We start from the raw sequence: 16,012 nt of genomic DNA, 5'->3' as shown, positions 1-16,012 counted from the left end.
CCTCCCAGCCCTCCCCACACCCCACGGCGGGGAGGAGGGGAGGCAGCACATCCTACGGAGAAGGGAGACCCCGGGGCAGGTCTGAGAAGATTTATCAGAGGCTCCCCTGGGAGATTTATCAGAGGCTCCTGGCCGCTCCCCCCATGCCTGCCTGTGTCCACTCACAGCAGTGTCCCCCTCTGGCCAACCTCCACCTCGCCTCCAGATGCCTGGGAAGGGGCATCCTCATCCCTCCTGCATCAGGTGGTGACAGGGGCGGAGGGGACAGTCTGCAGTGACCCTGGGGCATCAGGCTGAGCTTCTAGTCCCTGAAACCAGCTCCTTCCTGCCTTCGTGCTCCTCCTGGAACCCTCCTCAGTAATTCTCTGGCACGGGCTCTGCGTCTAGGGACCCTCAGGAGGGGCCCATTAGAATTCCACAAACAGGTCTCTAATGCTTGATTCCTCTTTTCGGAAGCAGACAAAACATTACTGATTTCCACAAGCCCAGACACTAGAAAGAGCACCAGATTTTTCTATGTATGGAAAGGCGACATGAGATGGAAAATCCTATTTCAAGTGTGGCGGGCCCAGCGAAACGCTGGCACAGGGATTGGGTCTGTCTGATCATAGCAGGGCCCTGCTGTGAGGTGGTGAGCTCCCCATCAGGGGAGGGATCCCAGGGGGGCACAGGGTTCCTCTAAGACCCTCCCAGGCCGAAGGGCCATGGCTCCAGATTGGCGATGCCCCTGCAGCAGGAGCACAAGAGGAAGATGGTTGTGCGGGGAACCTGGGAGGGACCCCCGGGGAACAGATCACAGAGATGCCCCCCCGCCCCCACAGGTCCCCTCCTCTGTCCTCTTAAAGGAAGGCTATGCCATGCAGGGGGCACCACTGGGTTCTGCAAAGCCCACAGCAGGCAGAGACCCTGGTCATCGGGAAGGGAAACTGAGGGAGTCAAAGTTTCCAGAGAACAGACCCTCCCTGAAGGGGAAGAAAGGCCACACACCCCTCCCTAAGCAGATGGAGCTGCTGCCCCTCCCGGCCCAGTCTGGCACCACCAGCGTGGGTGGGCGTCCCCTCGGCAGCAACAGCTCGCTTGCTGGAGAGAATGTGTCTTTATGGGGCTCTGCTCAACCTTCAAGACCGGGGTGTCCGCCCTCCAGGAACTCCTTCTGCTTCTTTAGGCCAAGCCAGACCCCTCAGGGCTCCCCCTGGTCACCACGTCACTCTCACTAACTTGTTAGAGGCCACTGGTTCCCGGCAGGAGGGTGGATAGGGCCAAACCAGGGGGTGTTTGGAAATTGGGGGGGTGGATTTAGGTTGTCCCAACAACTGAAATCACAGCCAGCATCCAGCAGGCAGGACCGGGTCCCTGGTCACCTGCTCCTGACACAAACAGCCTGCCGCTGGCTCAGCAGGACAGCCGCCAGCAGTGCTTGGGCTGAGCAGCGCAGACACACAGCCTTGTTTGCGTTGTTTTAGCAAATGCCAACTTTCCCGGGAATGCAACTCCCATATAAACTGAGGGAATCTGTGTTGCCCTTTGTCTTGTTCCAGCCTCACAAGGAGATTTTTGCTGTTTCAGAGAAACGCATCACTCGCGGCCGCCGAGTCCATGAGTCAGAGGCAAGCTCTGACTGCTCCCTCACATCTGCCAGTTGTGCCCAACATTTACCTCCAGAAGCTACATAAGACTTTTGTTATAAATTGCCTTCCTGGGACTTCCCCAGTGCCCTTGCATGTGAAGGATCCAGCACTGTTACAGCTGTGGTTCTGATCACTGCTGTGGCACAGACTCCATCCCTGGCCCAGGAGCCCAGGAGCTATTACATGCTGCAGACGCAGCAGAAAAAATAACAATAAATTGCTTTTCTTTTATTTCTCTTTCTGACATGCTTATGGCATTATATTGGCCTCACTCCCTCCCCTGAACATCCCCCTCTTACTTTATTATAGATAAATATGGAGATGAATAGGAGTTCCCATTGTGGCGCAGCAGAAACGAATCCGACTAGGAACCATGAGGTTGCAGGTTCAATCCCTGGCCTCAGTGGGTTAAGGATCTGGCGTTGCTGTGGCTGTGGTGTAGGCTGGCAGCTGTAGCTCCAATTCGACCCTAGCCTGGGAACCTCCATATGCCGTGGGTGTGGCCCTAAAAGGCAAATAAATAAATAGATAAATAAATAAAATATGGAGATTAATAGATTTTTTTTTTTTTTTTTTTTTGGCTGCTCCCAAGACATGCAGAAGCTCCCAGGCCAGGGATCAAACCTGAGCTGCAGCACTGACAATGCTGGCTCCTTAAACTGCTGAGCCACTAGGGAACTCCAGGTTGTATTATTTTTGAATTCCACTGTATAACATTAAAGGGGTCCTGATTCTGACAGGCTGGTCTGCTTATATTTTAACCGCGCCCACCAGACTCTGAGGGCAGGCAGGCAGAGCTGAGCCCGGAGCTCACTGCTGTGTCCCCAGCCCATAGCCCGGGGCTTAGCCAGTGTCTGGCAGGCGAACACACCAATCTAGAAAAGAGCCTCCGGTGTGTGATCAGGTGGGGCCAGAATTTAGCCTTGAAGGGAGGGAGAAGAGGGATCAGGGGTAATGCCTCATTACAAGTGGCAGGAAGGGCGAGAGAGGCACGAGATGCAGTGGTCATGTGGGCCGGCCGCCTCCCGGGCCCGGCAACCTGAGCCAGGAGGGACACCAGCTCTGAGTGGGCCCAGAGCAGGGAGGACAGCAAAACCAGAAATTCACAGGCCCTGGGGTCCTGAGCAAGCTGCTCCCCCTGCCCCTCGCCCAACCCAGAGAGGATAAAAGGAGGGGAGACGGATGCTGCCCCAGGGTGCCTGAGAGCAGGGGGTCCCACACCCTTCTGGCCTGAGTCCCCTAGAAAATACACCCAGGGTCACCGCTACCCTGAAACACCATGGGGACCTCCTCTCCCTGGGGGCTGAGCAGACTCTGGGCATGACAGACTGAGAGCCATCGTTGGGATCTGCTCTGAACCAGCCTGACCAGAAAACAATAAGAGCAACCGGAATTTTCAAATGTATATTATTGTAAGACTTTTTTTTTTTTTTTTTCTGGTCTTTTGTCTTTTTAAGGCCACACTCGCTGCATATGAAGGTTCCCAGGCTAGGGGTCCGATCAGAGCTGTAGCTGCCAGCCTACACCAGAGCCACAGCAACACAGGATCCGAGCTGCGTCTGCAACCTACACCACAGCTCATGGCAATGCCGGATCCTCAACCCACTGAGCAAGGGCAGGGATCGAACCCACGTCCTCATGGATCCTTATCAGGTTCGTTAATCACTGAGCCACAACGGGAATTCCAAGACTTCTTAAAGAACTGGCAAGACAGTGAGGAACTGTCCAGCCAGAACTAAAAGGAGGTCAGGGAGATATAGGAACACACCCAAGAGACTTTTGTCCTTGGGTATTTGCTGAGTCCAGAAAACATGACATTTGATTTTGACGCCTCACCAGGTAAAGGGGCAGACATCCCAGCCCAGACAGGGAAGGTGGGACATGTAACAGGAAACCTTCCCTCAATGAGCTTGGACCCCAAAGGGCCACAACTCCCAGGTATAGGCTGAACCCAGAGGACGGCTCCTTCCAGGAATCAGAGCCAGATAGGAGTCCCCTGGATGGTGCCAGAAACCCCAAACTCGAGCTTGGCTTGGCAGTCATGGACGCGGTGCCCCCAGGAATCTGGGAATGAGATACGCACAGCCTCTCTGAAGGAAGGTACCTTCCTCCTCGTCCACAACCACTCAGACCAAATGTTTACATGCAGTGACGCATACACAGTCAGGTAACCAGGAATCCTGGGAACCAGGGGCCATGAGAGAGAACAAACCCACAAGACACACACCAGAAACACACATGAAGAGACGTCAGACACACACATCATCTGTAAGATGGGCCTATTCTGGTTAAACCAATAAAAGAAAAGCTTGAGGATCCCTACAGAGAACAAGAAACAACAAAATATGACACAGCAGAATGAAAAAGAAACAAATAAAATTTCTAGAAATAAAAAGCTTCACAGAAAGAGAAAGACAAATACCATACGACATCACTTATATGTGGAATCTAAAATGTGGCACAAATGAACCTATCTACAGAACAGAAACAGATTCACAGACATAGAGGGAGTTCCCATCATGGCGCAGCAGAAGCAAATCCGACTAGGAAACATAAGGTTGCGGGTTCAATTCCTTGCCTCATTCAGTGGATTGAGGATCCGGCATTGCCACAAGCTGTGGTGGAGGTTGCAGATGCAGCTCGGATCTGGCATTGTTGTGGCTGTGGCGTAGGCTGGCAGCCACAGCTCCAACTGGACCCCTAGCCTGGGAACCTCCATATGCCAAGGGTATGGCCCTAAAAAGACAAAAGACCAAAAAAAAAAAAAAAAAAAAAAAAAAAAAAAAAGATTTACAGACGTAGGTAGAAAACAGATTTGCAATTGCCAAGGGTGGGGGGGAGTGGGATGGATGGGGAGTTTGAGGTTAGTAAATGCAAACTATTCCATTTAGAATGGACAAGCAATGAGATCCTGCTGCACAGCACAGGGAACTATATCCAGTCTCTTGGGACAGACCAGGATGTTAAATAATATGAGAAAGGGAATACAGTATATATATCTATGACTGGGTCACTATGCTGTACAGCAGAAACTGACACAAGGCTGTAAATCAACTACACTTCAATAAAAATAAATAAATGTAAAAAGTTTCAAATTCAAAACTCATTGAATGTATTTAACAGGAGATGCATTCTAATGATATTCTATCCAATTCTCTGAAGGATGGTTGAGCCCCATTAAAAGGACTTCCCAGCCCACCAGGGTCTGAGGCTGTGTCTGAACACAGCACACTGCCCTGAGGCACAGAGCACCCTGGCAGAGGGATGAAGCCAGCAGAGATCCCTCCCTGCTCCTGATTCCTCTATATCTTTCTTTGAAACTTGCTACCTGGAATGTGACAATTTTGTCTTGTTCTCTTATGTAGATGCTCTCTCACAGCCTTGGCCATAATACAGCCAAAAAATGCTTGTTGAATGAATAAGTGATTTGAGCTCTCCGAAATGTTTGCTACCCACCTCACACTTTTACTCTGCTGTGCTCTTTGCCCAAAGGTAGCCCTGTCCAAACCCCAGGAAGGGTCAGTACTTTCCTTCCCACCAAACTACAGGGCACAAGGGCAACCAGGAGATCTGGTCCACACAGAAGCAGCAGCACCAAAGGCCAAGAGAAAAGTCTGGGTCTGGGGCCTTTCCTACAGTAAGGACTGTGTGCTAGGGGGGCAGGTACCTGTGGGCAAGGGGACACAGGGCTGTGAGGCTCAAACAAGAAGATATTCTTTTCTCTGGTTTTTTTTTTTTGGGGGGGTTGCGTTTTAGGGCCATACCTGCGGCATATGGAGATTCCCAGGCTCGGGGTCAAACTGGAGCTGCAGCAGCTGGCCACAGCCACAGCCACAGCAACACAGGATCCGAGCCTAGTCTGCGAACTACACCACAGCTCATGGCAACATTGGATCCTTAACCCACTGGGCAAGGCCAGGGATCGAACCAGCACCCTCACGGTTACTAGTCGGATTCATTTCTGCTGCGCCACGACAGGAACTCTGAGGATATTCATTTAAGAAGCCATTTGGGAAGTTCCTACGTGGTGCAGCGGGTTAAGGATCCAGAGTTGCCCCAGCTATGGCTCAGGCTGCAACTGCCCCTTGGGTTCGATCCCTGGCCTGGGAACTTCCACATACTGTGGGTGCTGCCAAAAATTAAATAAATAAATAAACTGATGTTCTTCCAAAATGACTAAGGTATACAATACTCCAACAACCACCGCTTCATAGAATCAACCCGGCTTGGGGGGACTTTAAAAATACAAACTCTCAAGTCCCCCTAGACCTAGGTGGTAGGGTGAGATCCTGGGATATGCATTTTTTTTTTTTTTTGCTATTTCCTTGGGCCGCTCCCACGGCATATGGAGGCTCCCAGGCTAGGGGTCAAATCAGAGCTGTAGCCACTGGCCTAGGACAGAGCCACAGCAACGCGGGATCCGAGCCGCTTCTGCAACCTACACCACAGCTCACGGCAATGCCGGAGCGTTAACCCACTGAGCAAGGGCAGGGACCGAACCCGCAACCTCTTGGTTCCTAGTCGGATTCGTTAACCACTGCGCCACGACGGGAACTCCGGGATATGCATTTTTAGAGGTACCCCCAACCCAGATCCCAAATGATTCCAGGATTGAAAGGCACCAGCAGAGTTGATTTTTTTTTTTTTTTTTTTTTTTTTTTTTACTTTTTACGGCCCCACTCGCAGCATATGGAGGTTCCCAGGCTAGGGGTCAAATCGGAGCTACAGCGGCTGACCTACACCACAGCCACAGTAACGCCACATTTGCAACCTACACCACAGCTCACAGCAACACCAGATCCTTAACCCACTGAGTGAGGCCAGGGATCAAACCCACAACCTCATGGTTCCTAGTAGGATTCTTTTCTGCTGTGCCACAATGGGAACTCCAGCACCACATAGATTTGAGACGAGCCTAGAACACAGAGGATAAGGCTACGTGCCACGATTATTCATAAGCTCTGTGTAAGTCATGTAAACACCTGTTTTTAATCTTTCTCAACATTTACCTTATAGAACACCAAAGACTCCACCATGGTTACAGAAGAGAATGCAAAGCTTATTCAGTTTTATGGGGGAGGGTGGTTTTGTTTGGGGTTTTTATTGCCGCACCCTTGGCATGTGTGAGTTCCTGGACCCAGGATCAAACCCGAGCCATGGCATCGACAGGGGCCACTGCAATGACAATGCCAGATCCTCAACCGACTTTGGCACCAGGGAACTCCCCCCCAAAATAAATATTTTATAAATGCTTAAAACTACAGTCTAGGGAGTATTTGCATTACTTTTTATAAAAGGGGGAAATCGGCGTTCCTGTTGTGGCGCAGCAGAAACGAATCCAACTAGGAACCATGAGGTTGTGGGTTTGATCTTTGGCCTCGCTCAGTGGGTCAACGATCCAGCGTTGCCATAAGCTGCAGTGTAGGTCGCAGACGCGGCTCGGATCCTGCATTGCTGTGGCTGTAGTGTAGGTCGGCAGCTGCAGTTCCAATTTGACCCCTAGCCTGAGAATCTCCATATGCTGTGGGTGTGGCCCTAAAAAATATATAGTAATAATAAAATTAAAATAAAAGGGGGAAAGAGAAGATTAAGAACAAAATTGTACGTGGCCAAGAAACACAGAAGAGGCTCCCTCTCACTAAGAGTCAGAGGAATGCAAATTAAAAGCTCAGCGAGGTGCCATTTCACACCCAGCAGGCTGGGCAACACTGAAGCGGGACAAAACAAGTATGGCCAGAATGGGGTGCAGCAAGGTGCACGGGGTGTGTGCAGCCACAGCCTGCTGGGGCTGAGGTAGGGGGAACTGCACAGCCCCCGCGGAGGCAGCAAGGCCCTCCAACCAAGGCAGAGGAGCCCCCTCCTGGGCACCCCCACTTCGGAACACACCCAAGAAACCCTTGGCCTCGAGCCCAGGGAGACATACCTGTAGAGGTGACCCTGGCATCACACACAATTGCCAAAAACTGCAAATGAGCTAAACATCCGTCAATAGGGGAACCAATCCAAGGCTTGCGGTTTACTGACCCAGCGGAATATTACGTAGCAATTAAATAGATGAACAACAGCCACTATAGCCATGCATGTTGATACAGAGAAATCTCAAAAACAGTGCAGAATGAAAAAAGTGCAGAAAGATCTGTTTCAAAGGCTACCCTCAAAATACACGATTGAAAAATGGAAAAGAAAACTCTATGTAAATCCTGGAAATAGCTCTATGTATGAACAACAAAAGCATAAGAACAGGTCCCTGAAAGACATGCAATTTCTGAGTGTGTCTGCCTCTGGGGAGGGGGAAACGGAGAGGGGTCAAGGCGAAGACATAGGGGGCGAGGGTGGCTTTGGCACAAACATAAGATGCGATCTCTCTTTTTTTTTTTTTGTCTTTTTGCCTTTTCTAAGGCCGCTCCCACGGCATATGGAGGTTCCCAAGCTAAGGGTCCAATCAGAGCTGTAGCCACCGGCCTACACCAGAGCCACAGCAACACGGTATCTGAGCCGCATATGTGACCTACACCACAGCTCACAGCAACGCCGGATCCTTAACCCACTGAGCAAAGCCAGGGGTCGAACCTGAAACCTCATGGTTCCTAGTCAGATTCGTTAACCATTGTGTCATGACGGGAACTCCAATCAACTATAATTTTTTTTAAATTTTTTAATTTTTTAATTTAAAAAATTAAAATGACAAAACCTTGGAGTTCCCGCTGTGGCACAGTGGGTTAAGGATCCAGCATTGCCACAGCTGTGGCTCAGATTTGACCCCTGGCCTGAGAAACTCCATATACTGAAGGTATAGACATTAAAAAAAAAGGACCTGAAGAAACACAGCAAAAAGGACTTGAGAGAGCTCAGTAGTGGGTCCATGAGTGTGTGTTATTCTTCTCTTTACTCTTTTTTTTTTTTTTTTTTAAACTTTCTAGGGCTGCACCCGCGGCATATGGAGGTCCCTAGGCTAGGGGTCCAATCAGGGCTACAGCTGCCGGCCTACGCCACAGCCATGGCAACACCAGATCCAAGCTGCATCTTCGACCCACACCACAGCTCATGGCAACGCCGGATCCTTAACCCACTGAACAAGGCCAGGGATCGAACCCGCAACGTCACGGTTCCTAGTCGGATTCATTTCCTCTGCGCCATAATGGGAACTCCCTATTTTTCTCTTTACTCTTGTACAGTTGAAATGGGTCTTAATAATAGTCAAAGTAACAATAAACCAGGCTCGGCAGGTAGATAAGTAGAGCAGAGGCACAAGACTGGGGGCACCCAGTGTGTAAGCAGGAGAGGCCTCTCCTCATCCCCCTGGGTGGGTGAGTGAGACCTCACATTTCACGGGGTCGCTGCAGCTGGGGTGTGAGCACTGAGCTGCCCTGAGGTCGACTGCAGGGCCGGGGCTTCTGAGCTGAGTCTTTGCACCCAACATGGAGGAGAAAACGGGCTTGTGGGAGGGGACCTGCCCAGGTCAGGCCGGGCCAGGTGAGCAGGACTCGGAGCAGCCATAAACCAAGACGTCTTCAGCAAAGCGAGAGCAGGGAGGCAGGGCTGGCGCAGGGCGCCCTACCCACTGGGGCCCCAGCAGCCTGGGCCTCCCAGGGCCCAGCAAACACTGGAAAGAATTCCCTGAACGTGCTGGGGCTTGGGAGGGCCTCGGAAGGTGGTGGGAGATGAAACCACAAACTGGGAGCTCATCAGAGGCTGACGGAGGCAGGCCGGGGGCTTCCCTGGCTTTGCCAGCCCAGCCTGGGGGCCTCCACGATTGGAGCAGCTGGGGGTTCCCAGGGATGGCTGGGCCCACCCCAGGGTGCCCTCAGGCCACAGTCGTCTCTGATGACCTCTCAACAACTTCTGAAAGGCCTGCCATGGTCCCCACAGCCTCACCGGGACCTCCCTCCAGGCTGTTGGCAGGAGAAACGGGGAGCCCTGAGAGCCGGCCTCCGGGGCTGGAGACCAAGCTCCGCCTTCTCGTCTCCGGGCTTCGGTCTCAAAACTCAAGAGGCTGGAGTCCGCGTCTCCCGTCCCAAGTTCTCACGCTCCGCCTTGTGCCCGGCAGCTGTGGGGCCGCACGGAGACCAGGCTCTGGCCCTTGTCTCAGATCCAAAGAGGCCCAGATGGGGTCCAGAGGGGCCACACCTGCCTCACCAAGACCCCGCAGCCCCGATGGGGCTGGAGGGCAGGGAGCCACTGAGCCCCTGCAACCCCGGGGCCAAGGGGACCCCAGGGCAGCTCGGATCTGGGATGGGCCCTGCTCTCGGCTTCGGGAACATAAAGAGGAAAAGAAAGGAGCGGGAAGGAACAGACTGGGGGGGGGAACAAGGCGTCAAAGGAGCATTTGTTCTGCTCAGTGGCTTTTTTGTTGTCAACACTTGGCCCCAAACTGTCTGCCGGAACTCTAGGGCTAATCTTCCCGCCACACCCTCCACTTGTCACCACCTATCAGGCTACGCGGCTGGCTGCACACACCGCGACACACCTTTCACCCCCAGTCCTCGCCCTGGCACAGCCTGACCCGGCCCCTCACCACCCTGGCCCCTCTGAGTGCTTCCCAAGACGGGATGGGCTCCCTGGCACAGGGAAACCTGCCCCCCTGCAGCCTCAAAGCCCCCCTATTTCTGGCCCAGGAAGGCCCCAGTCCCCACCGCTGCCACCCCCACGTTCAGGCCCCCAGCGCAGGCCAGTCAGAGCCGCGCCTCTAAGCAGGGGGCCCACATGAGCACCCCGAGATCCCCACGTTTAGCGAGAGTGTGGCCCACAAATGTGAAGAACAGCAGAGGGACTGGGGGAGAAGCCAGGGAGGAATGAGGGGAGAGGCGACATGGCCAGACAGTGCAGGACACAGGGGTCTCAGGACACAGGACACAAGGGTCTCAGGACACAGGACACAGGGGTCTCAGGACACAGGACACGGGGTTCTCAGGACACAGGACACGGGCGTCACAGGACACGGGGGTCTCAGGACACAGGACACAGGGTCTCAGGACACAGGACACAGGGGTCTCAAGACACAGGACACAGGGTCTCAGGACAGAGGGTGTCTGGCCATGAGGACAGCACAGGGCCGGACGCAGGGCCCCTTCTCTAGGCGCGTCCGGACCTAAGACCCCCAGGCAACACCCCTGCAGAAGCCTGTGATAGAAGCAGAAGCAGAACAGTGGACCTGGCCCCCACGGGCTGCGAGGCCCCCGCATTTGTCCTCCACTCCCCCACGGAGGGGCAGCGCCCGGCCCTCCCAGCATCTGTCTCCAGGACAATCCGGCTGGCCTCCCCCAGGGCAGACTGGGTGCACAGCCAGCGTGTTCCCGCCTGCTCCCACCCTGCCCAGCACGCCCAGGAGTGCCTGCTTGTCTGCCACAGCCTCCCAGGTAATCACAGTGACACCACAGTGACAGCAGGGTGTCACCTCATTCTCATGAGGGCCCCCAGGCCTGCGGGTGGGGCTGCTGACCATAGAGGACACAGAGGGGGAGGGTGCCTGCCCAGGGTCACACAGCAGAGCCCGGTCCAGCACCACAAGGTCCCCAAAGGCAGGACTCATGCACACGGCCCAGGGCTGAGGATAGCACGGGGGCCAGGAGAAGGGACTGGGGACCTCACCATCCCGTGGGGAGATGGTGACACAGAGAAGGGCCTCTGAACACCTAGGAAGTCTCTTTTCCCCCCATCCCTCAGAGGACACCCAGTCGTCCAGACACAGAGAGCCCTGTGGGTGGCAGGGGGTTGGGGGAGAACAGCTGGCCAGAAGTGGGTGTGCCCCCGAGAAGTGGGGTGTGGTCCCCAGGAAATGAAGGGAGAGGCCAGCCAGCAGGGCAGGATGGCATCGAGCAAGCCCACGGGGCCGGGGGTTGGGGGTGGGGGTTCTCCACAGACGGCAGCGCGTCCAACCTGCCCCCTGGGTCCCGGAACACGGCAGCCTGGGGTGGGGGGTAGCGGGGGTCTCACCTCGGAACTTCTTAGGAGGGTTGTCCAGGTCCCCGGCCGCGGGCTCCACCACACAGCGGTCATCCACCAACCTAGGGGACGCGGAGCTGGGTCAGTGGAAGAGAAGAGACCACCTCCCCAGGCACCCCCAGGGACCCCTCCCTCGGGGCAGAGGACTCCAGGGCACCAGAGGGGGCCTCCAAAGAAACCAGCAAACCCTCCCTCCCCCTGCCCCGCTCTTAACGGCAAGGTGAGCCCAGGGGAGCCCCCAAGAAAAACAGACAAACCAGCCCCCCCAGCCCCTTCCCCCACCCTCCCTCCAGCCCCTCTTCGACCGGTCCCCACCCCCAGCCATAGCTGGGTCAGCCCTGCAGGGTCTGCTGCCAGTCTGGGCTGTCACACACTGCAGCTGTAACTCCTGTCGTCACCCCAAGACCCTCCCAGACCTGAAGGGCAGTGGGCGACGGAGGACGGAGAAGGGACAGAGGGACAGAAACAGGGAGAGATCAAGAGAGACAGAAAAAGATAGTAGCGTCAGAAAGATAAAAGGGTAAGAAACAGAAGCCGGGAGAGACCAGAGATGGACGATGGAGGAGAGAAGCTCATGTGACACCGAACCAGGGGGACAGGCCTCCAGGTCTCAAAGACAGGACATAGAGCCTGCCCTTCCCGACCTCAGCCAGGCCCATCTCACACCCTCCTCTGTGGCCACCCTTGGTTTGGTTTGGCTTTTTTCTTTTCATGGCCGCACCTGCCCACATGGAAGTTCCCAGGCCTGGGGGTCACAGCCACGCCACGCCAGATCTGAGCTTGCGGCAATGCTGGATCCTTAACCCACTGAACCCACATCCTTGTGGATACTAGTCGGCTTCTTAGCCTGCTAAGCCACGACGGGAACTCCTGATCACACTTGGGCCTGAAACTCCTCCCTCAGAGCCAAGACTGGGGTTATTCCTAAGTCCTGGGAGAACATCCACCCACCCACCCATCTGTCCCTGCACTTAACCATCTGCAAAGCCACCCCAGCCAAAGGGATGACAATGACCCCCCCTTTCAGAGGCCAGTTCCATCTCAGCCCTTCACAGCTGCTGCCTCTGAATTCTCATCAACTTCCCCACAAGGGGCTAGTCATGCACACATCTCACAGAGGAGGAAACTGGGTTTGAACATGAAATAAAGTGCCCCAAGTCACAGAGCTAATTCCAAATCCTCCTTCTGCTCCTCCCCTCCTTGGAGTGGCTAACAAGGCCTCTTGTGATCTGACCTCACCCACTCCGTAGGTGGCCTCGCAACTTCCTTGTCCCAGCCATGCTAAACCTCCAGTCAATCCCAAGGTCCCTCGAGCTCTCATCTCCACAGAGGTGGTCTGAGCAGTTTCACTGTCCTCCGTGCCCAGAACCCCCTGGATCCCCTCCAAGCCTTGGGCCTCCCAGACCTCCCTTCATTCTTCCACCCTCAGCCCCTCCTGCTCTGGGGAGCCCTGCCAGGCCATGCCCTCCCTCCCCCGTGTTCCTGAAGCCCTTGGTCCTGGCCTCTCCTGCTGCCACACCTCTTTTACTGCAACTACTTGCCAGGTCTATATGGAAAGTTCCTTGAGGATAGGATCCTGGGTTTTTCTTTTTCTTTTTAGGGTCACGCCTGCAGCAAATGGATGTTCCCAGGCTAGTGGTCAAATCAGAGTTGCAGGAATTCCCGTCGTGGCACAGGGGTTAACGAATCCAACTAGGAACTATGAGGTTGGAATCAGAGCTACAGCTGCCAGCCTACACCACACCTCACAGCGACACCAGATCCTTAACCCACTGAGCGAGGCCTATGTCCTCATGGATGCTAGTCAGATTCGCTAACTGCTGAGCCACGACGGGAACTCCACATGTCATCTAATTTTCTAAATCTCCTTTGTTATTATGTCCGTGCTGCAGGCAGGGAAACCAGAGTACAGAGAGGCACACACGGCCAGCAAGTGGCAGAGCTGAGCTCTGAGGCCAGGCTGTGGGGACCTCACAGTGACAGTGATGGTGGGGGGGGGGCGCTGGTTGTGAGGACCTACTCGGTCCCCTCCCCCTCCCCAGCCTCCAGCCCAGTCCTCGGCCCTCTCCTCTTGACCACCTGCACTCAGGCCCCGGGTCATCTAGGCCACAAACACGGGTTCAGATCCAACCGCCCCCTCCACAGCTCCACGTCGAGTGCCACAGGCTTGCTCTGAACCGAGCACCCGCTCCGCCCTGCATGTGCCCTTCCTGAAGGCCTCCCACCACAGCTGATGGCAACTCCACCCTTTCAGTGGTTTCAGCCCCAAACCTTGGACCAATGCTCGGTCCTCTCCTCCACTCACCCTCAACCCCAATCTGTGAGGAAACCCCATGAGCTTGATCTTTAAAATACATGCAGAATCAGACTTCTTTTCATCATGCTGCCACCGCCGGTCCAACCCCACTCAGCAGCCCCCCCACCTGATGGAATCGCCTCCTCACAGCTGACATCCCCTCTCATCCCCCTACAGCCTGTCCCACACAGCAGCAGAGGGGTCCCTTTAAAAGGTAAGTCAAGAGTCCCCGTCATGGCTCAGCGGTTAATGAATCCGACTAGGAACCATGAGGTTTCGGGTTCGATCCCTGGCCTTGCTCAGTGGGTTAAGGATCCGGCATTGCCGTGAGCTGTGCTGTAGGTCGAAGACACGGCTCTGATCCCGAGTTGCTGTGGCTCTGGAGTAGGCTGGCGGCGAGAGCTCCAATTGGACCCCTAGCATGGGAACCTCCATATGCCGCGGGTGCAGCCCTAAAAAGATAAAAAGACAAAAAATAATAATAATTAATTTAAAAAAAATAAAAGGTAAGTCAAATCAGGGCAGTGCCCTGCTCAGTACCCTCCAGAACCAAGCCGAGAACTCACAATGGCCTGAAAGACCCCAGAGGAGCCACCTCCTCTGCTCCCAGACCTCAGCTCCTCCCTGGCCCCTCGCCCACTCAGCTCCAGCCCGGAGCCCCCCTTCCTGGCTCCTCAAACCTTCCAGGAGATTTGACTCTGCTTCCTCCCTCTGCCTGGAACTCTCTCTGCCCCGCACACCTCCAGGCTCCCTCCCTCGCCTCCTTCAATCTCAGTTCAAAGGACCCACCCCTTGGACACCCTCCTCACTCTTTTTAAAACTGTAAACTGCTCTTTAACACACTCATCACCCTCCCCTCCCTGCCTCACTGTTCACACCACCCGGCTGCTATGGATTTTGCCAGTTTCTTTTATCCCCACCCCCACAGCCTGAGATGGAAGCCCCAGGAGGACAGGGATGTGTCTGCCTTGCTTCCTCCTGCATCCCTAGCATCTGGACCATCTCCCTGGCACAGAGCAGGCACACATGAAATACATATTGACTCAATCAATCATTTTACCGGCAGCTGAGGGAAGTACAGAGAAGCCAAAGATAAGGTCCCCGCCTCGCTTCGGAGAGTTTAAAATGTCATTGGGAAGACAAGTCACAATACTCAGAAGAGTTAATGATATAAGGAATATGCACTGGTGCCAACTGATGGTACCAAGTATGGATCTTGTCCAGGGAAGGGAAAGGTCAGAGCTTAGCCAATCAGAGAAGGTGTGAAAGAAGAGGCAGCAGTTGTACAGAGCCCTGCAGAATTCATAGAATTCCCTGTAAGACATTCGTGAATGAAATTAGCTGGTTGTCTCCTGGCAAAGCCCTGGAGGGGAGGGGACAGAGGATGGGTAAGTTTTGGCTAGGGACCTGGGACCTGACCCTGCTGGGGGCACTAGACAGACAGAGCATCACGGAAGCAGGTGCAGTTGAAGAGAGGCAGGGTAGGCCCTGCAGCCCCACCCTGACCAGTGCACAAGGCTCTGCAGAGGCCATCTTGGCTACTCCCTGTCCAAGGAAAAACCCATCCTCACTCCAGACCCCTCTCCAGCCTTCTCCTGGGGACTCCTTGTCCGGGTCACACGTGCAGGAAAAAGACATGCACATTTGAATGCCTGGCGTGCTTTCCCTAATCCTCCTGGCACAAATCTGCCTGGTCATTTTGTAGACGTCCAGTTCCCACCCAACCTGGCACAGCCTCTGAGGCCCTGATGTCTCCAACTCAGCCCCTCCCCGGAGCCTGTGGTTTACAGAATAGGGCACATTTGGGGAGGACGAGCTGAGGCCACTCAGAGAAGGGGGCAGACTCGTTCAGGACAGAGTGTGGCCTCCAGAAGGAGAATGTCAAGCAAGGCTGGGAAGGGAAACATCCCAGACCTCAGCCAAGAGGGGACAGCAACGGCCTGTGTGAGGAACCAGCACAGAGAAGCAAGCCACGTGGACAGTAAGAAGGCAGGGGGCTCCCGGAAGGTGTCAGGAAAACAAGGTCAGGAAGATGGGACTTTCAGAGCTTCCTCCTGGCTCTGGCTCCAGTGGTCCACACCCTCCCACCCTCCAAATGTGGGTCCTGGAGGAGTAAATTTAACAAGGCCCAGGAACATCCTGTATG

The 16,012-nt window shown here is 54.5% G+C and overlaps 1 protein-coding gene across 2 annotated transcripts in view; it reads right to left on the bottom strand.

Annotated features, from left to right (window-relative positions):
• The window catches only part of ITPR3 (inositol 1,4,5-trisphosphate receptor type 3), a 65,384-nt gene that overhangs the window by 38,102 nt on the left and 11,270 nt on the right, over positions 1 to 16,012 (bottom strand). For both annotated transcript variants that reach the window (XM_013977794.2, XM_003128345.5), the window contains exon 2: positions 11,562 to 11,632. In XM_013977794.2, coding sequence (XP_013833248.1) covers positions 11,562 to 11,632 — 71 coding nt within the window. The remainder of the gene's footprint in view (positions 1 to 11,561; positions 11,633 to 16,012) is intronic.

Source organism: Sus scrofa, chromosome 7 (genome assembly GCF_000003025.6).
Source record: "Sus scrofa isolate TJ Tabasco breed Duroc chromosome 7, Sscrofa11.1, whole genome shotgun sequence".
Classification (NCBI taxonomy): Eukaryota; Metazoa; Chordata; class Mammalia; order Artiodactyla; family Suidae; genus Sus; species Sus scrofa.
This window is presented reverse-complemented; position numbering and strand designations above follow the sequence as displayed.